Here is a 25,372-nt window from a genome sequence, read left to right as displayed (position 1 = left end):
TACAGGTGGGTCCTGTTTTCTGGTATGAGCCTTGGGGGTAGGTTTCCTGAGCCCGCCTATTGTGTTCTATCTTTTAGAATGTTTATCACATTATCCAAAAGCAAAATTAAAACAAGCATTACTAAGAAATCGATTTGGGAAAGATCTCAACCTCGCTCTGAATCACAGTTTCGACCAATTTGACAACATAAAAGCAGACAAATAAAACAAAGACAGTAATCCCCAAGTTATACACAGTTGACATAAATGAGAGACCACATAGCAAGGAGAAAGATATAAGACAACTGTGCGCAAAGGAATGTGGTTAATGGGGAGTGAGCAAGAAACATAGGACGTCGAAAGTGGTATCTACATCATGAACGCGTAAATTAACAAACATTGACCCAATCATTGTCGGCTGTTCATGAGATCAGTATTATTCAAATAATTTGCAGGTAGTTGCTGGGCACCAAGCCAGTTCTCCCACGGGGCGTGGTGGTGATTTCCGCCTCCCACCAACCGTCATCCTGAAGGCGAATAACCGAGAGGACATCACCCTTGGTAAATCCAAGTTCCTCGGGGATGGCTGCAGTGTAGCTGTACATGGCGCGAGCTTGATATGTCGTTAGCATTCGGTTCAAATCGTAATTATCGTAGGTTTCCTTACCGAAATGCAGGATGGGACGTCCATCCCGACTGAATTGTCTTCCTGGGTCCGCCACTGCCATCGTCCTGCTCCGGGATCTGCTCCTTGGGCTTCCAGTATCGCCATAGTAAGACATTGGTCTTGCAGGCTCCCGGCGGGATCCATATCCATCGCTGTTGCCATACATGTCCACCGGGTTCGACAGCTGGAGCTCCATACCTCCAGCGCTTGAGGGCCGGGCCTGCTGTCTGAACTGAGGCTGAGGGGAAGCAGCTCTTGGCATCATATTAGGAGAGCCTCGTTTATAGTCATGTGGAGAGTATGGAGCGTCGGTAGGTCGCTGTGGGGGTGTGGAAACAGTGGGTGACTGGCTGTAACGATTCCTCATGCTGCTGGACTGGTATGTGCTCGGACTCGGGCTAGCAGCCCGACTGTATTGGCTCATACGTGTATCGACGCGGGGACTGACCTGGGGACTTGCGCTTCGTCTCGGGGTTGGGGACCTGGTACGGGGCGTTTCTTGGGGCTGCGCATTAGTCCGAGCGGCCATACCCGGAGAATTACCAGGACCTCTCAGCATACTGTGAGTTTGCCCGGTATACTTCTGGGTCGTCTTTTGCATCTGAGCAGAAGTGAATGCGGGCTGAGGAGCGTCCAATCGTTTCACGGATGAATCGTTATACGAAGGGGGAGGAGTGGCCACGGAGGCACTGCTGTATGTGGATCCAGGTGCTGAGGGAATTGGGGTAGCAATGCCGTGATACCGGTCCGCGGAAACTCGAGTACTTGGCTGTTTACCGGCGCCCTTGAGGTCCGCCAGGGCACGGGCGATAGGGTCGAGGTTGTCTTCCGCACCTTTCGACGGCTGAGTCGCCTGTTTGGCCGCCTTCTTATCTGGTGACTCGACATCAAACACATTATTACCAACATTCAGCTGGAAGTTTGCCCTGGGATCGACCGGTTCAGGACTGGGAGACGGGCGATCATGCAGAGGAGCTGGAGCTGGAGCGGGAGCTGGTTGCTGGGCCTGGGGCGCCTTTTTGGCTGGGTTTTGTTGTTTGGGAGAATCCCATGTGTTGCGAGAAGCTATCTGGGAAACAGACTGCCGGTCTTTGTCGTGACGGCTCTTGCGACGGAAGGGGCTGTTGCTGAAGAAAGCACTTCTCTTCTTCTGTACCTGTTTCTCGTTGCCGATGCCCGGCAGTGCAACGCCATTTGTGGGCTTTGTGGGGGATTGTTTGGCACTCGGGGGCTCCTGGCTGGACATTGACGTCGGATTGGAGACCTCACTCTGGGAGTCTCGGCTGGATGGGCGGTAGCTGTTCGTTACGGAGCTTTTGTCTGAAGGCGGTCCAGCCCTGCAGAACATGGTCATACCATCCGTTGGGTACGCATTATGGGGCACCGTTCCAATCTCTCCATGTTGCTCAGGATCATAGTTCGGCGGGAGATGACCACCTCGACGGAGATCCAATGGCGCAGGCTGTTGAGTCGGTGTCGATTTCTGAGGTGTGACGGTTGTCTCTCTGCTTGCGGGTGTTGCTGGACCGGGCGGATGTCCCATCTGGGCCGCAAGATCAGACTGCGGATCATGATGGGATTCGTATGTAGAAGGCTGTGGGGAGGAGCTGCGGAATGCTGGGTTGATGGTGCGCTGGAATTGGGCCACGGAGTAGCCATCATCTTCGGACATTTCTGAGCTTGTATCGTTGACGTCTCCGCGGCAGAAGTTTATGAACTTGGGAGGATCAGGGATATCTTGGCCCGTGCCCTTTTCTTTAATGAAGTATACGATGTCCTTTTCTACTTCGCAGTTCTCGAGCGCGAGCCGAATTTTTTCGCATGACTATGTACCAATTAGCGGAGTCGTTGGATCAAGGGGAGGGCTTTCATACAGCATCATCGCTGACACAGACCGTGGAGGCGACGTTTGCATAAGTCCACAGGCTACTTTTGGTGAAATCGATGCGCTCCTCCTCGAGATCTTGGAATTTCTATATCCAGTCAGTTTCCAATCATGGCGTTCGCGAAGCATATACAATATAACTCACATCACAAGCAGATTTCCATTCTTTGTTCCAGCGACCAGTGGTCTCTTCAAGGATCTTTACGGCAGCTTCATATTCACTGCTACTGGACGCTAGCTGGATTTGCGTCTTTTCCAACTTGGCTTTGTTTTTGCGCTCCTCCTGGCCCATCACCATGTGTCCTTGGGCCAGATATCCCTTGATTCTTAAACAGTCTTGTTCGTAACGGTCTCGCGTCTATCAATTATTAGCTACCACTCTGGATGCCGGTTCCGGTCAAGGAAGCATACCTTGTTTACCGCCTGGGTCTGTTGGACCTTCGATTTGTGTAGACGCTCGATGCCACTTTGGATTATTTTTCTGCGCTCTTTGGACCCGCCAGCAAAGGCGATAAGGGGCTCCTCCAGTTCTCTCTTCATCTGACCAGCGATGGCAGCATGAGCCTTCGCAATGGCCTCAGTTTCGCCGCGGACCACGTCGAAGGAGGATCGCAGGGAGCCGATTTCGGTAGAACCAAGAGGTTTCCGGCAAAGCGCTAAAAGCTTGCGTGCATATTCTTCTTCGATAGCAGTCCGGACTATTCCTCTGCGTCAGCAAGTGGGGAGGCAGAATGGCGGTGGGAGATGCATATCACGCACTGTTGTAGAAGGTCTTGAGTTCGTCACAGGATACTTTTGCGCCATGCATGCGTTCAAGCATGGGCAGATACCCTGCATCATCCTTTCCCCAGAAATTATTGGCAACTATTGACCGATAACATCTGTCAGTGACTCGTGGAACATCTGGGAGCGTCGGGAGAGATCATACACGACATGGACACTGTCGGTCCGTCTGCCACGGTTCCTGGCATGGTTGGAGATTATAACGACTTGTTTTGATCGAGCGTTGGCCAGCCTCAGCTCATTAATATCCCGTGTCAAAGGGAAAGAGAAGAACACGAACGGAAAAACAACGAATGATTAACGAAAGATGGTAAGAGAAGGGGTCCGAATATAAGAAGCCGCGGCAGCGTCCAGGAACAAAAACCCACGACGACAATTACCGAGAAGCCCCAGGATGAGGATGAGGAAGAAGCACGAGAAAGACAAGCACGGATCGTGGAATGGAATAATAAATCGAGGGATCTGGTGGAGCGTGATCGACGAGAGCTGATCGAGGTGATGTGGATGTTTACGGCTCCACGTTGTTGGGGGCAACGGCGGCGGTCTCCTGGGAAAGGCGCCAACCATGCACGAACCACCGTCATGACTCGATCGATCCGAGGATTGACATTCCTCCCACCCAGCTTTATTCGCTCGATGCCAGAGTCATGGCTCGGGATTATTGCCGGGAGATCTGGAGGGACCATAGGAAAATATGTCATTGTACGGAGTAATCTACCCTCCCCATCAAACACCTTCAACCCATTCCAACGCCTGACGCGCCGTAATCCGTTCGCCCGGATCAAAACGTGTCATGGCACATACAAGGCTTCTAAACTATCATCGACACCTTTCCCGTACACGACTGGCTCACGCGGAATCTTCTGGTTAAATCCATCTCGGGTGACCTCGAAAACGCGAACCCATAGATTGTCGCCAAGATGCTCCAAGAACCCATCGAGCCCGTCTGCGAAATAGGAAATCTGACGCTCGATTACAACCGCGAGGGGATCCCCACCCTCTTCCAACTCCACTCGAAATGCGAAATTGATGCGCTTCTGAACTGCGCAGATGCACTAGTCGGCCGGTTCCTCGCGACGCTTCATAAATCTCCGGGTGAAAGACTTACAACAAGAGCAAACGAGATAATGTCCGATGGTTTGTTGACAGGCCCTCTTGCGTGGGTTTCGGGGCTCCTCCACATCCAGTTGCCTGCCTGTTTCCCCACCATATCACACCCTGGGGGAATATGAGCTGCGTCTTCCAGATTACCCAGTTGAACTTGATCAACAATAATCTCATTACTCTTTGCAGAGTACGCAACCCTACTGCCTGCACACTTAGTTTCCATTAACAAGTAATACGGAAGGAGAGTACGTCAGTTACAGAAATTGGTGAAAGGTCGTCTTATGTTATCTGTAGACTTGTTTGGCCCCCGAAATAAATCCACCAGCAGTAGATCCAGCATGAGTTCTAACACTAGGGGCTGTATCAGCTAAATTAAATTAGGTTTTCTAACCTACCAAGTATTTATTTTAGATAAATAGTGTTCTAAGTCACGTTTGAATTGGCCTTGCAGCCGCCAACAGTCATAACCGTCTCTATCATCATATGAATTTATATGGAATCATAATGTTTTCAACGGGGATTGTTCTCGCCAGAGTCTGAAGAGTCGAGAAACGCATGTCACAATGTCTCTTTCAGAATCAGCGTTCAGCAGGTCACGCATAATGATTTACGCAGAATATTTGCCTTCCTGAAACCCTCGATTCAGCTTCTCGCTTGACACTATTGATGCTATAACGATGAAGAAATACTCCGTGTGTCTGCCCACATCGACCCCACGACCATGCTGTTCAATCTTCCGGACTCGTATGGTGGCCCCAAAGTTACGGAACTGAGAAACAGGGAGGGAAGCCTCTCTGCTGTAGAGATACAAAACACAGCAACGTTGATTCCGATAGGCTGTCAGCACGGTGAATTTGTTGTTATAGCAGGTAATCTTTTAGAAGGCTGATCGGAGGAATTAAACATTCGGTGCATTACATAGAGCGGCTGCGGGGGGGTCAGCGGGGTTTTATTTGAATTACTGGACGGTGCCGGATATGGATACTCGTTGTGACTTTGGCGGCAGGCGAGGGACTGTAAAGGAGCAAGCATCTGACGAGGGTGTTTCCATCGACATCTGGTCATTCTTAATACGTACATCTGGGTTTCTGCGAAGACAAGCTGATCTTCCTGGGCTTTCTTGAGACTACAGTGTCTAGGTTGTCAAGATAAGGATTTATCGGAGGTATCTATGTCCAGAGAGGCAAAGGAGGCAAACGGAAGACAGCAACCATGAACGATTCTATTGAGCTTACTTAGTCTATCAGGTACACGCGGCTAATCCGATCGGTCCCATCCCGATAGTCCTATGGCATCGGATATTTCCGATCGGATGAAGAACTACATATCCAGCCCGCTACATGAACATGGATTCCTGTGCATATCCACGAATCCAGTATAATGCTTATCAGGCTATCTTCACGTCCTCAGTGGAGGGCTAAACTTGGAATTCGGGGATACTCTTCCTCCAGCGCAATTGCGTCGTTGTCCCGACTTGAACCAAACCAGAAAGTTGATTTATCCAAATTCGTCAACCATGTCGCGAGCTTGCGAAAAAAGTAAGCGAAGAGCAAAATCTGTTTCCATGGCTCATACTCATGTTACTAGGTTGAATCGGCCGTTGACATATGCCGAAAAAGTCCTGTATAGCCACATCACTTCTTTTGATGAACCCATCACTCGCGGTAAATCCCAGCTTAAATTGAGACCTTCTCGCATTGCTTGCCAAGATGCAACGGCTCAGATGGCACTGATCCAGTTCATGTCGGCGGGCTTGGAATCCGCTGCGGTACCCACCACCGTCCATTGTGACCACTTGATTGTTAGTCGAGACGGTGAATCCGAGGACCTTCCTCGGGCACTGGAAGCCCATCGTGAGGTCTATGACTTCATGGAGAGTGCCTGTCAAAAGTACAACATGGGTTTCTGGAAACCAGGGGCTGGGATCATTCACCAAATTGTACTCGAGAACTATGCCTTTTCTTCCGGGATGATGGTTGGTACTGATTCTCACACGCCCAATGCTGGTGGCATGGGAATGATTGCCATTGGGGTCGGAGGGGCCGATGCAGTTGATGTTATGGCCGGTCTCCCGCTTGAATTGACGGCACCCAAAGTTTTGGGAGTGAGGTTGACAGGAAAGCTCTCCCCTTGGGCATCTCCCAAGGACATCATAAATACGGTGGCAGGGGTCCTCTCTGTGAAGGGCGCCACCGGCGCGATTATTGAATACTTCGGGCCTGGTACTCAGACTTTGTCAGCGACAGGAATGGCTACGGTTTGCAATATGGGCGCGGAGACCGGAGCGACAACATCTATCTTTCCATATGCACCTCAGATGGCAGAATACCTTCGAGCCAATAATCGTCGTGATATGGCCACTGCTGTCGAAAGAATATCCCCCGAGCTTCGTGCCGATGAGGGCGCTGAGTATGACTCTGTCATTGAAGTTGATCTTTCCACTTTGGAACCTCGCATCAATGGCCCTTTCACTCCAGACCTGTCCACTCCCTTGTCCAAGTTTCGGGCTGCGGTCAAGGAGAACGACTGGCCGGAAACACTCACTGCAGGACTAATTGGGTCATGCACAAATTCGTCATTTGAGGATATGGGAAGAGCTGCGAGCCTTGCCCAGCAAGCAATAGGTGCCGGTCTGACTCCAAAGATGCCTCTCTTGATATCGCCTGGAAGTCTACAAACTCGCGAGACACTCGAAAGAGGCGGAATTCTACAGGTGTTTGAAAAGTTAGGAGCAACTCTTCTCCCAAACGCCTGCGGTCCTTGTTGTGGCTCATGGGACAGAAAGGATATGAAAAAAGTACGTATGTCTAACTGGTCTCTCTAGAATGTCTTCTTACAATCTCAGGGGACGAAAAACTCTATCATCACATCGTATAACCGCAACTTTTCTGGCAGACTTGATTCTAACCCCGCAACCAATGTCTTCCTTGCATCACCAGAGATTGTTATGGGCAAGATCTTCTCGGATGATCTTTCCTTTGATCCGAGCTCCGATGCGTTGATCACGCCATCTGGAGAGGAATTCCGCTTCATCCCACCAACAGGCGATTCTCTTCCTACTTTTGGCTACGGGGACTCGGATGAAGCCTACAAGGCACCTCCTCCTGGTGACCGAAGTCAAATACAAGTACTCATCAACCCGTCGTCTGAACGTCTCCAAAAATTGTCTCCGTTCTGCCCCTGGCCAGGCGAGGATTATCGAGACTGCTTGATCTTAATAAAAACGGCCGGAAAATGCACAACAGACCACATAACCCCGGCCGGCCCCTGGTTTCGCTATCGAGGTCATCTTGAGAATATCTCCAATAACACTTTAATTGGCGCTGTCAATGCAGAGAATGGCGAAGTCAACGTCGTCCGCAATCAGCTGACCAATGAAGATGGAGATGTTCCAAGCACGGCCCGTGACTATCAAAGAAATGCGCGCCAATGGGTAGTCATTGCAGACCATAACTACGGAGAGGGATCTTCGCGAGAGCATGCAGCCCTGCAGCCGAGATATCTTGGTGGTGTGGCAATTATCGCGAAGAGCTTTGCCCGGATCCATGAGGCAAACCTGAAAAAACAAGGGATGCTAGCGCTTACGTTTGCTGATGAGACTGACTATGATAGAATCCGGGCATCTGATACTGTCAGTATTATCGGCCTGACGGAACTCGCCCCTGACAAGCCTCTGGCTCTGTTGGTGTCTCCGTTGGAAGGCGAACAATGGGAGGCCAAGCTCTACCATACTTTTACCACAGAACAGATTGAGTACTTCAAGGCAGGAAGTGCGTTGAACTTGATGTCGAAGAAACATTGAAAAATTACTATATACTCCATAAACATACAATAAGGGGTGTAATTTACTTAGAGCTAGGTTCTAATGAGGTTATTCAGTAATTGTGTTTATGCGAGTCTACCTCACGACCACATGAGTTGAGTTTACAATGTCAAAACCACTCAATACACACACACATATATATATATATATATCGTCCTGTTGGCCTGATCCAAAAAACATATTATCTTAATTATTCTTCCAAAATATACGTCCCTCGAACAGCCGGCGGGCTGTCCGGTATACAGTAGCTGCGTTAACTGTTCCATCTTCGCTGAATTTCGCACCTACAAGAAGATTCCCGCTGGCATGCCCGATTGTGATCCCAGAGCTGTCCACAGGGTCTTTACTCGCAGAAGTCTCTACCGTGCTGCCTGAAACGCGAGCAGCGGCAGCTAAAGCCAGAGCCACTGTGATAGGGACCGCTTTATGTGGCTGTCCAACCGACATTGACCGGACCACCAGGTCGACATCGGATTCCGTCTGCTTCTTTTCTGTGCTTCGTGCATCAGACACGGGCGACGATACCAGACATACTTTGGGAATACTTCCCGGCACAAGTGATTGATGGTTCGCAATGCCCATCTTGACTCCCGCCTGGCGGCGTATGGAATCCAACCGTTGCAGCAGACTTTCGTTGGCGGCGATCTCATCAGGTGTCATATTTCCTGGAACACCCAATTCCTCGGCTCGCACAAAAACGCAGGGATTTGCAACATCAATACAAGTTGCAGAAACTCCATCGAAGACGTCCAGCGCATTATCAGTGGGTAGTAACTTGCCAGTTACTGATCCTGCCGGGTTGACAAAGTCTAACTGCACACGAGCAGCAGTTCCGGCTACACCGTCTATAGTGAACACTCCGCTCGAGGCCGCCTCACCGTCCACGACGGGAAATGTGGAAGTGATAATTTTTCCGGTGTTGGTGTTATGGATGCGCACCGAAACTGAGTCTGTGGTGGTGCTGTCGACAGGGAATAACATGGAGTCCACAGCGTAAGGACCAACCGCACTGATCATGTTGCCACAGTTGCTAGAGTAGTCCACATCTGAGTTTTCGACTCCTAGCGACACAAAAGTATAATCGACGTCGGCGTCACAGCGGGTCGATTTGCCCACCACACACACTTTGGACAAACTGGAGATGCCGCCCCCCAGTCCATCTAGCTGGCGGCCGTACGGATCTGGGCTACCTATAACCCCTCTAAAGATATTGTCCCAGCTTGATCTGTCAGGCAGATCACTCTCTTTGAAGAAGACTGCACGAGATGTACCCCCGCGGTAATAGGCAGCCGGGAGACTGTGCTGCTTTTTCGTTGCGCTGGCCAGAGTCCGTCTGCCGCCCGTTAATTGTGACAGCGAGCCTGTCAAACTTGAGATCGGGCTTTTGAAGCTTCTGAGCATATTTTTGACAGTTTCACAGCAATTTAACTTGTATAACTGCCCTCTGCTGACAGCATATCTCCAGCTATATTTATGAAAAAAATTGGAATTGTTTGGGGCTCCGTCGGAAGACAGGCCGATGATTCGGATGCATCCGATCAGGAGATTCTGCTGTGATCTATTTTGTCTATCATTGCCATTATCTTACCAATAATGTGCTCACTGCTGTTCAGCTTATCCTATTCGACCAATTACTAAGTTGACAATATTATATTGTCCTATGATTGACTGTGCGTCCCAGAAGATCAACCCCACAACCTATCGGTGAGCCTATAGCACGTTCTGTTATATGCACTGTTCGGAGTATTCGACCAACTAAGCCTGTTTGCGTCGCACACAATCTCCTTTTCCTTTATATCGGATCGTCCGATTGACGTACTCCAGAATCTGGCAGTCTGGGGTCTGGGGAAGAATGACCCGTGCAAAGAGGTTATATAAGGGATTCATGTGTCCTAGTAGAAAACCATCGCTCATCCTTTTCGCCTTTGAGCTACGTGCCCAAAATGGCAAAACAGGAAGCGTCTGTGGTCAAATATTTCCACGCCATCCGGGCATCTCCCAGAGAAATCTTCAACCGGCATCTGATATTAGCTGTTTTTGCTTTCGCCTTAGGGGGGTGTGCAAAGGGTACGTTAACGGAGTCTTGGCTACTCATGCATATGCAAATTGATTAATTTCTGGTATCATAGGTTGGGACGAAGGTTCTACTGCTGCCATCTCTGAACTTCCTTCATTTAATTCCAAATATAACCTCAACTCAACCGTTTTATCCAATGTTGTTTCACTCGTGAACCTTGGAGCTGGTGTCGGTGCCCTCTTATCATTTTTGCTAAATGATAGGGTTGGGCGTATTTGGGCGATGAGAATCTATCAATCAACATATATTGTCGGTACTCTCATATCCTGCCTTTCCTACGGCCATGTTGGGGCCCTTTATGTTGGTCGAATTGTTGCAGGCCTTGGCATAGGGGCTTTAACAGTTGTGTGCCCCATGGCTATTGCTGAAATAGCACCCAAAACGACAAGAGGCTTAATGACGCTTTGGTTTAACCTTTGTATGCTTTCATCCCAAGCTATAGGTTCCTTTACCGTCTTGGGCTGTTCCCTTCATATATCCGACTCGAGAGACCTTCAATATCAAACCCCGTGGTTTGTGCAAACATTTCCCCCGGCCATTAGTTTAATCTGTTCGTTTTTCATAAATGAATCGCCACGTTGGTTGATTATAAACAATCAACCCCAAAAGTCTCTCTTGTCCTTGACAAATCTCCGTCAATTGCCTCAGACAGACCCCTACGTGGAAACCGAATTCAACGGCATGATTACTCAGATCGAAAGCAGGGATTCCGGGCTGGGAAATTTGCGCTTAATTCAGATTGTCAAGGAAACATTCAGCATTCGATCCAACCTACGCCGGGTACAGTTGACGGTAATGGCCTATATTCTAGCCCAGATGTCCGGAGCCAACGCCGTCACCAACTACTTACCTACGATTTTTGGACTGATTGGTATCAAAGGTTCCAGCATGCAGCTTACCACTTCTGCACTATACAGTATTGCTAAGCTAATTTTCTGTACTGCTGGGTCCCTATTCCTCGTCGATGTCGTTGGACGCCGGAAATCCCTACTTTTGGGCATCGCGATCCAAATAATATGCCATTCGTATATCGCTGGCTACCTGAGCTTTGTCATCAAGGATTCGAGCTCGGTCAGCAAAGGAGCCTCGGATGGTGCAATTGCCATGATCTACATCCACGCTCTAGGTTGGGCCATTGGCCTCTACAGTCTGCCTTATTTGTTCGGTGCTGAGCTGTGGCCAAATAGAATTCGGTCATTTGGCGGCGCCTTATCACAATGTTTCCACTGGCTCTTTTACTTTGCGATTACAAAGGCTACCCCATCAATGCTGGAAAATTCGAATCAATGGGGCACGTTTGTCCTGTTCGATGGGTTCTGTGTTGTTGCCATCATATATACCTACTTTTTCGTGCCGGAAACAAGTGGACTCTCCCTTGAGGCTATTGACAAGATCTTCGAACGACCATGGTACCGTTTAGGGCAGCCTCTGTCTCAACAGTATGATTCTGCGGATGCAGTTTCTCCTCAGGACCACCAGTACGTGCATTTCATTTCACCTATTGTCACAATGATACTAATTGGAAATAGCGACTTATCCCATGTCAAGAATGATGAGAAATGGATAGAAAAAGCATAAATGGATCGCTCAGCTGAGTCGGCTGAATCAGGATTCGTTTCGCATACTTCTGTTCTACTTTACTCCAGGCCACAATCTATCCGTATGCTCGGAACATTGTTGTCAACGTAGCGCTCGGCTATTCATCATTCTCCTTAAAACTACTCCAGTCGTAGGGTTTCAAGAGTAAATTGCCCCTTTAGCCCCAATAATCATGTAGTGCTCGGACTATCCCGACGAAGGCGGCTGGGATCATAGACATTCCATCAACTAGGTAATACATTTCCTAGCTGAATTAATCCGTTTGCATTGTGGGCTTATCATCACGACGTACTGGAAGGCCGAATAGTCGCTCAAACATAGATGGATGGTTATTAGATGGATCTGTGCATACCAGACCTTTTTTTCACCCTTGCCATCAAAGAGTTGCTGCGGTATCTCTTCAAAACCAGGCAGCGTAATTTATATAACTGCAAGAAGCTCCGGGAAACAACTTCAGGGTATTGTCTCCGTTAACTATGAAACAAAGCCCCACATATCTGTATAACCCATATCTATACCTTCAGAGAACAGATCTTCCCAGGGTGAATCAATACTGAAAGTCTGAAACTGAGGTGTCATCTCAGGGCCCCTCATGGCCTCGTTTTGTGGGGTGGCGAATGTATGAGAGTGTAAACCAAACCACGACTGAAACTCTGTGTCAACTTCGGCGACGGGGCAGTTTTCATCATCGAAAAGGCTTAATATTGAATTTCCAAGTCGTTCAACAATTTTGGAGCACTTCTCTCCAACAGCACGCCCGTTAGATATGCCTCGGAAAAGAGTTAAGAAGGTCGAGATATTAGTTTGTATGACTGGTTTGGTCAATTCATGTCGAATGGAAGAAGACGCACGGAGTGCATAGAGCATGGTCACAGCAGCTAGAAACAGAGAGTGGATTGCGACAAAGGTGTATTTTATCTTATTCCGCGCATAGAGAGAGCTGTAAGAGCTTATCAGGCCGATGGCAGACTCCGTGCAAATCCGGAGATCTTCAGCTGAGGGTATCGGTGCCGCACGCGATGGACGATATAGGGATAGAACAGCATGGTGAAAAGCAATTTGGAACCAATCAATGGATTGGAATGTAGATAGTGTGCGCATATACCGCGGAGCAGTAATAAGCCACTGATTAAGTTCCGTGTAATATGAACATCGAGTCTGGTCAAGTTCAGGAGATTCCATCAACACGCAACCAATCGAGTGGAAAGATTTGTAGACCCGCGCATTGATAATTCGTAGCTGGATAATATGGATGAATGTTGACATATCAGTGACTTGCGGTATCAATGCACCAGAAAGACCAAAATCGTCAAGCGTTCTAGTTAGTTGCTCGTCTGTAAGCTGGAGAGGTAAGGGAGTTGTAATGTCTGAGACTTGAATCCCTATAGGTCGTCCCATGTGGATATTCATACTACAGCTCATCACGTATGCACTCCAGAAAACTCGTTTCGACATCTCGGCAGCGAAGAGGGATTTTCCGGATAGGTGCTCTTTTCGATGTAGGTCAAGTCCAAGGGCCAGGTGTAATGCCATCCCAGTAGTGTACCACATGCTGACTGACTGTGGCTCATTGTGTCCATACATGCAAAGAAGCAGCAGACACTGGATACATTCGAAATCGTCGGCTTCCATTACCAAATGGATGTCCTTTGCAGCCTCATTGAAGAATAGTCGATGAATGTGGCCATTATCTTGTTCTAATTGCTTTTCTGTGGCGCCAATCGCGCACACGATGTTCACGAGAAACCTCGATATGGGGCTTGCAGTAGAGTTGTTGATAACCGGGTTTAGATGATGATCCACGAACGTCGGTCTATGCAGAACGGGTAGATACGGCCACCGGCGCCCAAAAAACATGTCGACAAGACTGACTATGCCATCTCGATTAAACTGAGCCAGCGCTAGAGTCGGCTGGTCAGGTGTATCCGAACATTCTCTCTCACTCCCCCATAGCTCCCAGGCACTGCCTAACGTACTTCCAGTCACACCCTTAACCCCTGGCCGGTGGGAAAACGTCGGTCGTAAAATTCGGCCCGAAAAGTGTTGGTCTATATTGACGGGGGGCCCGCTTGGAGTAGAACCTACTGTAGTTTCCCGCACCTGTGGCTCTGACTGAAGGATGGTAGATTGAGACAGTTGCAGCTGCTCATGCTCCCGAAGGAGAGCATCATAGCGGTTCTCTACAGCCTTCAGTCGAGACTGTAGCAAGTCGCACTGACAGTCTGGGTTGAGATGCTGGACCACCCATCGATCCGAGAGGACGCAAGTCACCCCTGCCGCTGCGCAGGCTCCACATGTGGGAGTTTTGCCATCACACTGGACATGGCTCAGTCACACGTTTCGGATCAACCTTCTCGTTCACAATTACCTTTTGTTTTCTCCGCTTACATCGCTGGCACGCGGCAGCAGTTCGGGTTAGACCACGTTTGTGACGCCGAGGTGTACGGTTTGGCGATTCCGCCATGCTGGAGGACGCATCAAGAAACTGTGTACAGTATCTCCGCCACAAAGGGACGATCAATGCATGACACGTGATTTATGTCTGCTTAATAGTCTCACGCGAAATGTCCTTGAATGCAGTCTGATGTATGGCGTAAGCTTCCAGCCTGCAGCAGCCAAACACATTGTTCGGGTTTGAATTGTACTGCGTAGGCGATTTTGCGGGGAGTTCGGAAGACCCGATGTACCCGATGTTGACTGACTCAGCGTATCGGATCACCCCGATCACCACCTCTAACCACTACCTCAACTCTACGCGGTTAGGTTAATTATTGCAGGCCATTGTAGAAAATTCTTAGATTTGCTCTAATTACGGGTTTGATATATAATAAGGCCTAGTTATATATGCGCTCCGGGTTTTGTTGAACCATCTGCATCCAAGCTTCATTCCCCATCCAAACTCGTAAATTGCGTAAAATCCCTAGGTTGTCAACCTCCCGAAAAGGCTCTTTTGCTTCAAGAGATCTGTTCAGACGGTCTTTACCTTCTCCGGTATGGGGCCAATCGCTACCCCATATGAGTTGGTGAGGGACTTCTTGGGCCAGGCTTTGGATAATAGGTTTCATATCGCTAAAATTACTATTCGCATCGTTGGAAACTCGGTATAAACCAGAAATCTTGATGAACACACGGGACTGTTTTGCCAAAGAAATGAGAGCTTTGGTTCCGGCCTGAGATAGTGGAACGGATTGAAGATGCGTTGGCAATTTTGAAGGACCAGTGAGTCCTCCAACGTGGTCCGCGATGATGTTGACTGGAAGTGCGACGATATGGTCGTAGAGGACTGGCTGGGTTAGAAAAGTAGCGGGTGAAACAAAAGATAAAAATTTGGGTACCTACCGTCCCAGGTCCATGCTGGGACAAAGAGCTGAAGTACCCATCCCGGCAGATGGCGAATTCGTTGAGCTGTCTGGTGTAGTTGGTTCACTAGGCGAGATATATCGATCTGTTTACCATCCGCCTGGAAGTTTAAGCGAATACCTCTTATCCCAAGACAGTGCATGTCGTATAGCGCCTTATCTGACACGCTCGTCACATCAAGGACCACAATGGCGTATGCCGCAACCCCTTCCGCTTTCAAAGTGCGTAGACACTGCAGAAGCACTGTGCAGTCTGTCTTATAGGGCGATGGCTGGACAAGAACTAGCTTCCCATTGGACCCATCAATGGACAAGCTTTTGTTGAAAGCTTTCAGGCCGTCTAGTGTAGCATCTTCTGGGGTGTACGAACGACCAGGCGCATAGGGCCCCAGCTTTGGGTCAAAAACGTGAACATGCGTGTCGAAAGAAGTGCTCGACAATAGTGGGGATCTGTTTCCTGTCAAAATTGTTTTCATGATAAAAGCAGTGGCCTAGTACCGTGAGGATTCGCATCCATTAAGGACTATGGAATCCGTGTGCGACTTTGTCATTTTGCATATGGTACCCATTTGTGGGAAATGCTGTATGATCGGGGTGGAAACGGCAGAAATGACTTTGTAGGTCTTTGGATAACCACGCATGTCTAATTAAAAAAACACCCAAGCATCCAAATTCTAACACCGCTCAAGTTATTTGAACTCAATATTTCCTTGGCGGTTTCGGAGTCGCCGATGTCGTGTGGGTATGTATGCGACGCGCATCGGATGCCTCCGATGAAAACAATGGGAGACGAGACACCGAGAATTGATTTAATTAGCCTGGGCTGCATCTATTCCGTATTTATATAATAATGTTGGCGTCGCATGGTACATGGTCAAGAGAGGAAGGCCATAAATTAACACTGCACAGACACGATGTCTCTCCAGACATATCAGGTAATAGAAGCGCCCAGAACAAGCAACACTGTGGAGGGGACGAGGAGACCGATTCCAATCCGCAATCTTGTAGTCGGGGCTTTTATGAACATTTTCCAGGGTGTGTTTTCATCTTTTACCTTTTCACCGTGAATCTTGAACTAACTGGTAGGGCAGTGACCACGCTCGGGCAACCAATGGAAGTCCTTAAGACGCATGTATGTTAGACACAGAGGAGCTTTCTTCCACGCTAATCTAACGTATACAGATGGCTGCCAATAGGCACGATTCTTTGCGGGAGGCTGTGCAAAAGACATGGGCTCGTGGAAGGGCTGCTGCGTTCTACAGCGGCTTAATTCCATGGGTATAGTTGACTCTCATTTGTCTCGATTTCATGTTTACCTCACACTAACTAACTGATACAGGCATGGCTCGAGGCATCCACTAAAGGCGCCATTCTTATAGTTGCCTCCAGTGAGATAGAATACCAAGCCAAAACGAAATTCGGGGCTTCGCCTGTCGCATGTGGTGTCCTTGGGGGGATTGGGGGTGGGGTCGCCCAGTCCTACCTGACCATGGGTATGACAACATGCATGAAGACGGTCGAAGTAACTCGCTCACGGCAGAGTGTCAACGGCGCAAAAGTTCCAGGCGTGATGAGCACCTTTCTTCAGCTGTTACGAGAAAAAGGCATCCGTGGGGTCAACAAAGGTGTCAACGCCGTGGCGCTGCGTCAAGTCACTGGCTGGTCATCTAGAATCGGGATATCGCGTGCAGCTGAAGAGAGCCTTAAAGTGGTCACTGGAAAGCCCCGGAATGAAAAACTGAAGTTCGGCGAGAAGATCCTATCGTCAGTTATAGGAGGGGCACTGAGTTGCTGGAACCAGCCGTTTGAGGTCATACGGGTTGAGATGCAATCTATGAAGAAAGATCCCACGCGGCCAGCATCTCCGACGATTGTCTCAACATTCAAACATATTATACAAACTTCGGGGTTCAAAGGCCTTTTCCGAGGCGTTGTTCCGCGGATTGGTGTGGCGGCTTGGGCTACCACGTGCATGATTGGCTTGGGGGATACGGTCAAGGAGCTTGTGAATAGATAGGGGTTTATATATTGTTTGACCTAGCTAGCTCAAGTCAGGGGTGCTCCGTCCTTGAAGAGCACTGCATCTATAGATTTAGTGGTCTCGGGCAATATGGATGACTAAGCCATCCATATCAGGTGACTCTCACGTGCCCAACTTCATACGCAGGACAACTTCCAGAATCAAGAGACACCATCCAAATAGAACCGGAAGACTATGAGACAGTACGATTAAAACGCAATGGCCGGTCACCTGGAACTAGATCAGTCCCAGGTCAATCCCCTCCCCGGCACTCGCCCGGACTTGTCGCGTTCAGCCTCCGCGTATCAAGGGAGCGCCTGAGCTTCTCCAAACGGTTTAGCGTCTCCAACCTTCCCGTCCACACCTCACCTCGACTTCACTCAAACTCCCCTCCCCATCCGAACTCCCATCCTGTGCCACGAAAGCCAATCCCTTTTCATCACCATCGAACATCGACGTTCTCCCGTCAAGCTTCACCTCCCGTGTGAGCTCTTCATCCAGAAACCCATCATACTCGACCTCATCCCTTCCCTCCCTCGTCATCTCGCACAAAAATTTTGTCGCTCGCCTTCAGATCAAATGATCGCGTCTCCTAGATGACCTTCCCTCCCCCTCACCCTTCCTCCCAATCGTCGATTGCTTCTGGCACCGATAAATCTTCCTCGACCAGGCCTGGAAGGTCGCAGCAATCTGCTTGGGGTCCGTCTGTGTCCCAGTCCTTCGCCCGCCGTGGACTGACGCCGCTTGCGACCAACAACCTCGCTTCATCGTCGCTTCCCTCTGCTTCTTCTCGCGGTCCACCCCAGTCCAGTAGTCCTGGTCCTGGTGGTGCCACCTCCTCTCCCTTGACCACCTCCTTCTCTGCCGTTCTGAGTTCCGCCAGGGGCCACCCGGGTCGGAACGCACCCTCGCCGGCCTCTACACCCTCGCCTTTCACCTCGTTCCAACCTGGCTCGCAACACCCCCAACAATCAGGACAGTCTCTGTCTTCTCCGAAGTTCAGAGCACATACCCCTTCTTCAGGGTCACATTTGGCTTCCACATCAGGCTCTATCGCGGGTGGTGGAGGCTCCGGGGGAGGCGGAGGCGGGACCGGATCTTCCAGAGGCGCCACCTTCTCTCCGTTGTTGTCCGGCACAACCGTGAATTCTCCTACGGGATTCCCTTCTGACAAGCCGGGCTCGGCATCGTCAGGAGCTGCAGCTCACTCCAGTCAGTCGTCCCTGGCGAAGATATCAATCGCCCAAGTGTTCCTTCTCCTTGACTCGATCACCGAAAAAGAGGGCCGAGAAAAGTGGGAGACAAAAGCTGCGCAAATTCATAAGGTAAGTTTCCCAGTGCGATCGCGTCAAGCGGGTCTCTAACCGATTATGTTCAACAGCTCGTCGCGTCGAACGGCATGGAGGTCTTTTCCAAATATTTCCGTCGCCTCTTAACGGGCAATGCCCCCCAAATCTTCCCGGGACTCAACAGATCGGTTGAAAATGCAGGGAATTACCCTCTCCTGGTTCAGGAGATGCAGAAAGTCTCTCAGGATCTTGAACAGGCACAGAAGATTGCGGAGTCGGTTGATACCTCAGAGGGCGATATCTTCCGCGATTTCGATCTTTCTACCTTCCTCGATCACTTTAAACTCGACCCGCTTGTGAAAGTTGCTCTTGCCCTTGCCTTCAAAACTTCGACGAAGTCGGATCTTCGTGCCAAAGGTAAGTCATTCGGGGCATGACATCCTGCTTTTCGGCCTCTAATAACCCATACTTATATAGCCGACGCCATTCTCTCCAACTCCATCAACCCTTTCCTTCAAAGCCTCGCAAACCCCACCGAAGCGACTAAAGACTATATGAACGCCTTCATCGGTATCATGATCGAACGCTTCATCCTTTACCCACCTCGCAATTTCACGGATGACGTCAAATCGAAGCTGGTATACGCGACTAATTTGCGCTATCAGAAGCTTGGGGTGGATATGCCCTTCGAGGTGGCGTCCGCTCTGCAAATGTTCAATTTTGTGAACTCGAGGTATACCTTGGTACGCCAACTACATTCGAAAGGGCCAAAAGCAACGTCGAGTGTCGATGCGGTGAAAGAAGTGGTTAACACGGCTGGGTCGGATTGCTGGAGTGAAGAGCACATTGCTAGTGCTCTTCTTTTCCTCGTTCTCTCCCAGTACTGGCGGGATTTCTCGTTGGAGACTTACTTGGCGGCTGTCAAATCCCATTTCGGAGAGAAACAGCTTAATTGGCCTCTTATTTTCCGGAACTTCGACCGTGAGGGCTTGAGGATCGATCCGAGACAGTTCGCCAAGCTATACTCCGTCATATTAGCAGTCGCTGCTGAAGATTCGACTCTGGACGTTCAAAAGCTTTGGGGTGGAGATTGGGACCATCGCGATACCCAAATGTCGTTTTTGACGGCTTTCATCGCGTCCAGGACCGATGTATCTCAAATTCCCAATCTCCGCGCAACCTTCCCCCCGGATTTCTTTGCGGAAGGCCCCGAACTTGTGCGCCTGCAAGGGGAGCGTGCAACGAAGTCTCCACTCCGGTCGCTTGATGCTATAAGGGCTATCTTTGACCTAGCACTCTTCTCTCAAGCCGCATGGGCTGCAACGGAGAGCCAACTGCTTATCAAGGCAGTTGTTCAGTATGATCTTCCCGTTTTCCTGTGCTCCGCACTAGCTCTTCCACAGCCATGGACGACCGTTCAGCAGAGCTTCGCCCTCAGGACACTCATTGTCTTCATACTGAAGCAGGAGGAAGGCTATCAGCTTGCGCTCCATGGTGCCTGGCGTCAAGATCAGCAATGGGTAGCAGAGCAGTTATTTACCACATTCACCCAAGATCCAACCTCAACTGCTGCTATTTATGAACATGCCGTGGAGTACAACTGGCTGGACTATCTCCTTGGCTACACGAATGGCCTTGCTATGGATCTGGCATGTTACGCTCACCGAAAGGGACCTTTTGACCTGGAGCAGTGGGTTCGTAACGCTGCCCAGAAAGGCCCGATGGACATGGGTAGCTTGTTGTCCCGGTTTCTGAGGATCAAAGCGGAAGATGAACTCCACGTCCAGCGAAGGGAACAGCCGGCTCCTCAAATGGTCAGTCTCTCCGTGAAGACTGTATACACTCTGCTGTCGGTGCTGGAAGAGTACGTCGGAGACCGTGAAAATCTCACCCCAGTGCAACGGATTTGCATCCAGACGTACCCTCGCCTCATCAATTACGGGGAAGGCTTCGATGATATCATTGACTCCAACGGCGAGCACGGCAACGCCCTTCCGGAAGCTGTTGATAAACAGATGCAGGAATTGTTCGGCAAGATGTACCACGAGGAGCTGTCGTTGAGAGAAATCTTAGAGTTGATGCGCCGATACAAGTCCTCACGTGAACCGGCTGAGCAAGATCTTTTCGCTTGTATGGTCCATGGCTTGATTGATGAATATCACTGCTACAATGAGTACCCGTTGGAGGCCCTGACCAAAACGGCTGTTATGTTTGGTGGCATTATCAACTATCGTCTGGTTGATGGGATTACGTTAAAGGTCGGCCTGGGAATGATTCTCGAAGCGGTGCGGGAACATGAAATGCACGATCCCATGTTCAAGTTCGGTGTCGAAGCAATTGAACAGCTGATGAGCCGCCTTCCTGAATGGGCCGGATTCTGCCATCTTTTACTACAAATCCCTACCTTACAAGGGACGCCGATCTTCCAGAAGGCCGAAGAAGTCCTTCATGAGCAAGGCGGTCAAGTAAAAGACTCGGAGGCAGGGAGAGCCGACAACACCGCCACTACATCTACGGCAAATGGAAACGTGGACGAGACGGCAGCCACGGATGGATCAGGTCGCAAGTTCATCTCCATTCATGTTGACCCGCCTCTCCGACCTGAATTGTATAGCGACCCCGACGAGGATGTGCAGGACAAGATTCTCTTCGTGCTGAACAACGTCTCGGAACAAAACATAGAGGAGAAACTACAGGACCTAACCGATGTCTTACGGGATCAGCACCACCAGTGGTTTGCCTCCTACTTGGTCGAAGAACGGGCCAAGCTCCAACCCAATTTCCAACAGCTATACCTTGAACTTCTTGGCCGTATCGACGATAAGATTCTCTGGTCAGAGGTTCTTCGTGAGACGTACGTCAGCGTGTCCAAGTTGCTCAATTCAGAAAACACACTGAACTCGTCTACCGATCGTGGGCATCTGAAGAATCTTGGAGCGTGGCTTGGATCATTGACCATAGCCAAGGACAAGCCTATTAAACACAAGAATGTGTATTTCAAGGGCCTTCTCCTGGAAGGGTTTGACAGCCAACGGTTGACTATCGTGATTCCATTCACTTGTAAGGTGTTGGTGCAAGCTCACAAGTCTACTGTCTTTAACCCACCTAATCCATGGCTTATGGATATTCTTGCGTTGTTGATGGAACTCTATCATTTTGCGGAGCTGAAACTGAACCTCAAGTTCGAAATAGAGGTCCTCTGCAAAGATCTTGACCTTGACCACAAGACGATCGAACCTTCTGTCGTTATCCGTGACCGCTCCGCACACATTGAAGATGCTCTATCCACGGCGAACATCCCGGATGGACTGGAGGCATTCGAAGATATGACCCTCACTGGTATCAACCAGGGCATTAGACATGAGAGACTGTCTCCCGCTGCTATCATGTCGACTCTGCCGAGCCTCGATAAAATTCTCGTCTTGCCCTCCTCGGCGAGTAGCATGGTTGATCCTAACATTCTTCGGCAAATCGTGCATAGCGCTGTGGAAAGAGCTATTGCGGAAATAATAACACCTGTCGTGGAACGGTCTGTTACCATTGCTTCCATCTCCACTGTTCAGCTTGTTTCCAAGGATTTCGCAATGGAGCCTGATGAGGAAAAGGTGCGACATGCCGCTGGAATTATGGTGCGCCAACTTGCTGGTAGCCTGGCTCTCGTAACCTGCAAGGAGCCTCTCAAAGTCAGCATGACAAATTACATTCGGATGATTCAGCAGGATTACTCAGACCAGCCTATGCCTGAGGGACTTATTCTGATGTGTGTCAATGATAACCTCGACGCTGCCTGCGGCATCGTTGAGAAAGCAGCTGAAGAAAAGTCTCTACCCGAGATTGAGAAGGTTATTGAGCCCCAATTAGAGGCTCGCCGACGCCACCGTGCTGCACGTCCCAATGAACCGTTCATCGACCCATCTATGAACCGCTGGGGTCTTTTCATTCCCGAACCCTACCGGCAAGCACCGGGTGGCCTGAACAAGGAACAGCTGGCTATCTACGAAGAGTTTGCACGTCAATCCCGCGGACCAAGCACGGCTCATGTCCAAAACATGTCCACCGACTCCGGTCGACAGCTTCCAGATGTACTTCAAGAGTCTTATCCAGCAATTCCCAATCTTTCTACGCCTGCAGAGCAACCTGCTGTTCCTCACAGGACACCACAGGCACAGCAAGATGCCCGTCTGCAACAACCTGGACTTGTTGGTGCTCAATCTCAGCTGAACGGATTTCTCGATGCCCAGAATCCCCGCGAGAAAGTTGAAACATTGATCTCGGAGCTTCAACAGGCAGCTCGCAACGCACCTGAAGAACGCGTCAAAGATCTCGGCAGGGACAGCGATCTTCTGCAAGAATACAATCAGGTTTTGCGCGCGATCCTCGCCTCGCCAAACGGTGAGGAGCTTGCGAGGTTGACGTCCTTGAAGATCTGCAGCATCCTGTATTCACAAAATCAAGGCACACTAGAGATCGAAGTGCTTGTACACCTCCTCGCCAAGTTGTGCGACATGTCTTCGCTTGTCGCGCGGTATACCTGGGCGGTCCTATCAGAGGTTGAAGACGAGCACATGTTCAACGTTCCGGTGACCGTCGCCCTCATTGACGCTGGTCTTATGGATATTCGCCGTGTTGATATGATATTGACAAGACTCATCCTTCAGAAGAACGCCGCTGCGCTGGACGTGCTTGCCAACCTTATGGATCGAGTTTTGTTCAATGAAGAGCCAACGGCCCTGAGGTCTGATTTCTCTGGCAGTCTTGAAGCAATGAGCCAATGGCTCGCAGAAGACTCCAGCATCTCAACTGCTAACGAAATTATTCGCAAGCTGCGTGAATCTGGGATCCCCGAAGTGGTCGATTCTCTCCTCAGTGACAAGGCCAGATCCAAACGGGATCAGATGGAGTATATCTTCAGCGAATGGATCGGTATTTACAAGGCCCCTGGAGCAGTTGACCGTACCTATTATTCCTTCTTGAAGGATATGCACCAAAGACAGGTTATGGACAACCAGGAAGACTCGGCCCTGTTCTTCCGCCTCAGCATCGACATCTCGGTCGCGATGTTTGAGCACGAATCGCAGAACCCTAGTGGTAGCTTGGATGAGGCGTTCCTTTACATCGATGCCCTTGCAAAACTTGTCGTTTTGCTTGTCAAGTTCCAAGATGAAAGCACAGGCGCCTCGAAGAAGAGCAAGTCCGACTACCTGAATTCAATTCTGTCGCTGCTTGTCCTCGTCCTCAACCATCATCATGTCATGAGAGGCGAGTCGTTCAACCAGCGGGTGTTCTTCCGACTTTTCTCGAGTATTCTATGCGAATACTCTGTCAATGGACTACAACACACCGAACAGCACCAGGACATGATGTTCGCCCTTGCCAACAAACTCCTGTCTCTCCAGCCAAAGTACATCCCGGGATTTGTGTACGGATGGCTGTCGCTGGTCTCTCACAGATTTTTCATGTCTGGAATGCTTAACATGCCAGAACGAACCGGATGGGGCCCATACTGTGAAATTATGCAAGCCCTCCTGTCATACATCGGTGAACAGCTGAAACCTGCGAGTATCTCTTATGTTGCAAAGGATCTGTACAAGGGTGTTCTCCGCATCTTGCTTATCCTGCACCATGATTTCCCTGAGTTTGTGGCGGAAAACCATTTCCAGTTCTGCAATGTCATCCCGACCCACTGTGCTCAGTTGCGAAACCTTGTCCTGAGTGCTTACCCATCGTCCTTCCACAAGCTTCCGGATCCTTTCAGGGAAGGACTCAAGGTGGAGCGCTTGGAGGAGATGCGCGAAGCTCCGAGAATCGCGGGTGACACTGCCGCTCCCTTGCAACATGCAAACATCAAGGGTGTGGTTGACAGTGCCATTCAGAACAACCTGTCTGAAACAGCTCTTCAACAGATTTGCGATGCTGTATACAATCCTCCTACGAAGGAAACTGGTCTTTTCTATGCTCCGATCAACGTGAACGTGGTCTTGCTTAATGCGCTGGCCCTATATGTCGGGCAAGGTGCTGTCTCAGCCAATGCCTCCAAGGGTAATATTCGCGCGGCATTTGACAACTCTCCAAACTCAGCATTCTTGGAGAAGCTAGCCAAGGCTCTCCGCCCTGAGGCTCGTTACTACCTACTGAGCGCTATGGCGAACCAACTCCGATACCCCAACAGCCATACATACTTTTTCAGCTTTGCGATCCTCCGGTTGTTTGGGGCCGACTACTCGGAACAGGACGAGTCCGACATCAGGCAGCAAATTATCCGAGTGCTCCTTGAACGACTAATTGTCCACCGCCCTCACCCCTGGGGATTGATAATCACTCTTCAGGAACTGCTCCAAAACCGGAGCTATACCTTCTTCCGTCTTCCTTTTATCCAGGCTGCGCCTGAGGTGAGTTTCCTTGCCTGTTCCCTTGTATGATCGAAGCAGGTCTAATCCGTGGTCTCTAGATCGGTCGTCTATTCGATGCCCTCTTGCAGCATATCCAGCAACAAAGCCCTAGAGCATTGGCCTAGGAACGGAATTGCGCCGACATTGCCTTCTTTATCTCGATATGAAGTATTGATCATGCCTTGATGTCTTGCATTCTGCGAAGATAATTTCTCGCATTGCTGCTCATGACGTGTCGCCCCTATTTATGGAGGAGCTCTTTTCCCCTCTTAAGGTGTATGATTTGAAGGGTTCGTTCTTCGTCGATTTCTGTTACTCTAGTATTTATTTCCTCGGTCGGGTTTCTGGGAGGGGTATGCATATGAGGATGTGCGCATGGTTCTTTTATTTAAGCT

The 25,372-nt window shown here is 49.8% G+C and overlaps 8 protein-coding genes across 8 annotated transcripts; 4 read left to right on the top strand and 4 right to left on the bottom strand.

Annotated features, from left to right (window-relative positions):
* Window positions 1-9: 9 nt before the first annotated feature.
* On the bottom strand, window positions 10-3,811 carry BDV59DRAFT_169383 (formin-binding protein HOF1). Its single transcript, XM_073688232.1, has 7 exons — window positions 3,460-3,811; window positions 3,291-3,395; window positions 2,943-3,229; window positions 2,677-2,889; window positions 2,521-2,619; window positions 647-2,471; window positions 10-592 (listed from the first exon to the last, which is right to left on the bottom strand). The coding sequence occupies exons 1-7, from the start codon at window positions 3,500-3,502 to the stop codon at window positions 420-422; spliced, it is 2,745 nt and encodes a 914-aa protein (XP_073551689.1). The 5' UTR covers window positions 3,503-3,811; the 3' UTR covers window positions 10-419.
* Window positions 3,812-4,333: 522 nt separating this feature from the next.
* On the bottom strand, window positions 4,334-4,771 carry BDV59DRAFT_81954 (putative calcium/calmodulin dependent protein kinase). Its single transcript, XM_073697136.1, has one exon. It carries the CDS (start codon window positions 4,642-4,644, stop codon window positions 4,396-4,398), a length of 249 nt encoding a protein of 82 aa, XP_073551688.1. The 5' UTR covers window positions 4,645-4,771; the 3' UTR covers window positions 4,334-4,395.
* Window positions 4,772-5,801: 1,030 nt separating this feature from the next.
* Window positions 5,802-8,223, top strand: BDV59DRAFT_190829 (uncharacterized protein; the record flags this gene model as incomplete). The annotated part of the gene is made up of 3 exons (XM_073691810.1): window positions 5,802-5,959; window positions 6,009-7,218; window positions 7,267-8,223. 3 exons carry the CDS (start codon window positions 5,802-5,804, stop codon window positions 8,221-8,223), a joined length of 2,325 nt encoding a protein of 774 aa, XP_073551687.1.
* Window positions 8,224-8,290: 67 nt separating this feature from the next.
* Window positions 8,291-9,755, bottom strand: BDV59DRAFT_169379 (PrpF protein). Its single transcript, XM_073688231.1, has one exon. It carries the CDS (start codon window positions 9,643-9,645, stop codon window positions 8,431-8,433), a length of 1,215 nt encoding a protein of 404 aa, XP_073551686.1. The 5' UTR covers window positions 9,646-9,755; the 3' UTR covers window positions 8,291-8,430.
* A 426-nt stretch (window positions 9,756-10,181) lies between these two features.
* On the top strand, window positions 10,182-11,980 carry BDV59DRAFT_209416 (general substrate transporter). The gene is made up of 3 exons (XM_073695389.1): window positions 10,182-10,311; window positions 10,374-11,760; window positions 11,851-11,980. Exons 1-3 carry the CDS (start codon window positions 10,188-10,190, stop codon window positions 11,897-11,899), a joined length of 1,560 nt encoding a protein of 519 aa, XP_073551685.1. The 5' UTR covers window positions 10,182-10,187; the 3' UTR covers window positions 11,900-11,980.
* A 214-nt stretch (window positions 11,981-12,194) lies between these two features.
* Window positions 12,195-14,559, bottom strand: BDV59DRAFT_81937 (transcription factor domain-containing protein). The gene is made up of 2 exons (XM_073697135.1): window positions 14,289-14,559; window positions 12,195-14,236 (listed from the first exon to the last, which is right to left on the bottom strand). The coding sequence occupies exons 1-2, from the start codon at window positions 14,382-14,384 to the stop codon at window positions 12,395-12,397; spliced, it is 1,938 nt and encodes a 645-aa protein (XP_073551684.1). The 5' UTR covers window positions 14,385-14,559; the 3' UTR covers window positions 12,195-12,394.
* Window positions 14,560-16,193: 1,634 nt separating this feature from the next.
* Window positions 16,194-17,296, top strand: BDV59DRAFT_198373 (mitochondrial DNA replication protein; the record flags this gene model as incomplete). Its single annotated transcript, XM_073693148.1, has 4 exons — window positions 16,194-16,314; window positions 16,371-16,411; window positions 16,462-16,557; window positions 16,619-17,296. 4 exons carry the CDS (start codon window positions 16,194-16,196, stop codon window positions 17,294-17,296), a joined length of 936 nt encoding a protein of 311 aa, XP_073551683.1.
* Window positions 17,297-18,698: 1,402 nt separating this feature from the next.
* Window positions 18,699-25,102, top strand: BDV59DRAFT_190826 (CCR4-NOT core subunit CDC39; the record flags this gene model as incomplete). Its single annotated transcript, XM_073691809.1, has 3 exons — window positions 18,699-19,005; window positions 19,066-24,977; window positions 25,037-25,102. The coding sequence occupies 3 exons, from the start codon at window positions 18,699-18,701 to the stop codon at window positions 25,100-25,102; spliced, it is 6,285 nt and encodes a 2,094-aa protein (XP_073551682.1).
* Window positions 25,103-25,372: the final 270 nt, after the last annotated feature.

Source organism: Aspergillus ambiguus, assembly GCF_047715705.1.
Source record: "Aspergillus ambiguus strain CBS 117.58 unplaced genomic scaffold BDV59scaffold_3, whole genome shotgun sequence".
Taxonomy (NCBI): Eukaryota; Fungi; Ascomycota; class Eurotiomycetes; order Eurotiales; family Aspergillaceae; genus Aspergillus; species Aspergillus ambiguus.
Note: the sequence above shows the minus strand (reverse complement) of the source record. Positions and strands in the feature narration are given on the sequence as shown.

Coding starts and splice junctions, on each gene's coding strand:
- BDV59DRAFT_169379 (XM_073688231.1), bottom strand. CDS start 9,645: ATGCTCAGAAGCTTCAAAAGCCCGATCTCAAGTTTGACAGGCTCGCTG.
- BDV59DRAFT_209416 (XM_073695389.1), top strand. CDS start 10,188: ATGGCAAAACAGGAAGCGTCTGTGGTCAAATATTTCCACGCCATCCGG. Junction 10,312..10,373: donor CTTAGGGGGGTGTGCAAAGG/GTACGTTAACGG, acceptor CTGGTATCATAG/GTTGGGACGAAGGTTCTACT. Junction 11,761..11,850: donor GGGCAGCCTCTGTCTCAACA/GTATGATTCTGC, acceptor AATTGGAAATAG/CGACTTATCCCATGTCAAGA.
- BDV59DRAFT_81954 (XM_073697136.1), bottom strand. CDS start 4,644: ATGGAAACTAAGTGTGCAGGCAGTAGGGTTGCGTACTCTGCAAAGAGT.
- BDV59DRAFT_169383 (XM_073688232.1), bottom strand. CDS start 3,502: ATGCCAGGAACCGTGGCAGACGGACCGACAGTGTCCATGTCGT. Junction 3,230..3,290: donor ACTCAAGACCTTCTACAACA/GTGCGTGATATG, acceptor GCAGAGGAATAG/TCCGGACTGCTATCGAAGAA. Junction 2,620..2,676: donor AATGGAAATCTGCTTGTGAT/GTGAGTTATATT, acceptor GACTGGATATAG/AAATTCCAAGATCTCGAGGA.
- BDV59DRAFT_81937 (XM_073697135.1), bottom strand. CDS start 14,384: ATGGCGGAATCGCCAAACCGTACACCTCGGCGTCACAAACGTGGTCTA. Junction 14,237..14,288: donor GTAAGCGGAGAAAACAAAAG/GTAATTGTGAAC, acceptor AGCCATGTCCAG/TGTGATGGCAAAACTCCCAC.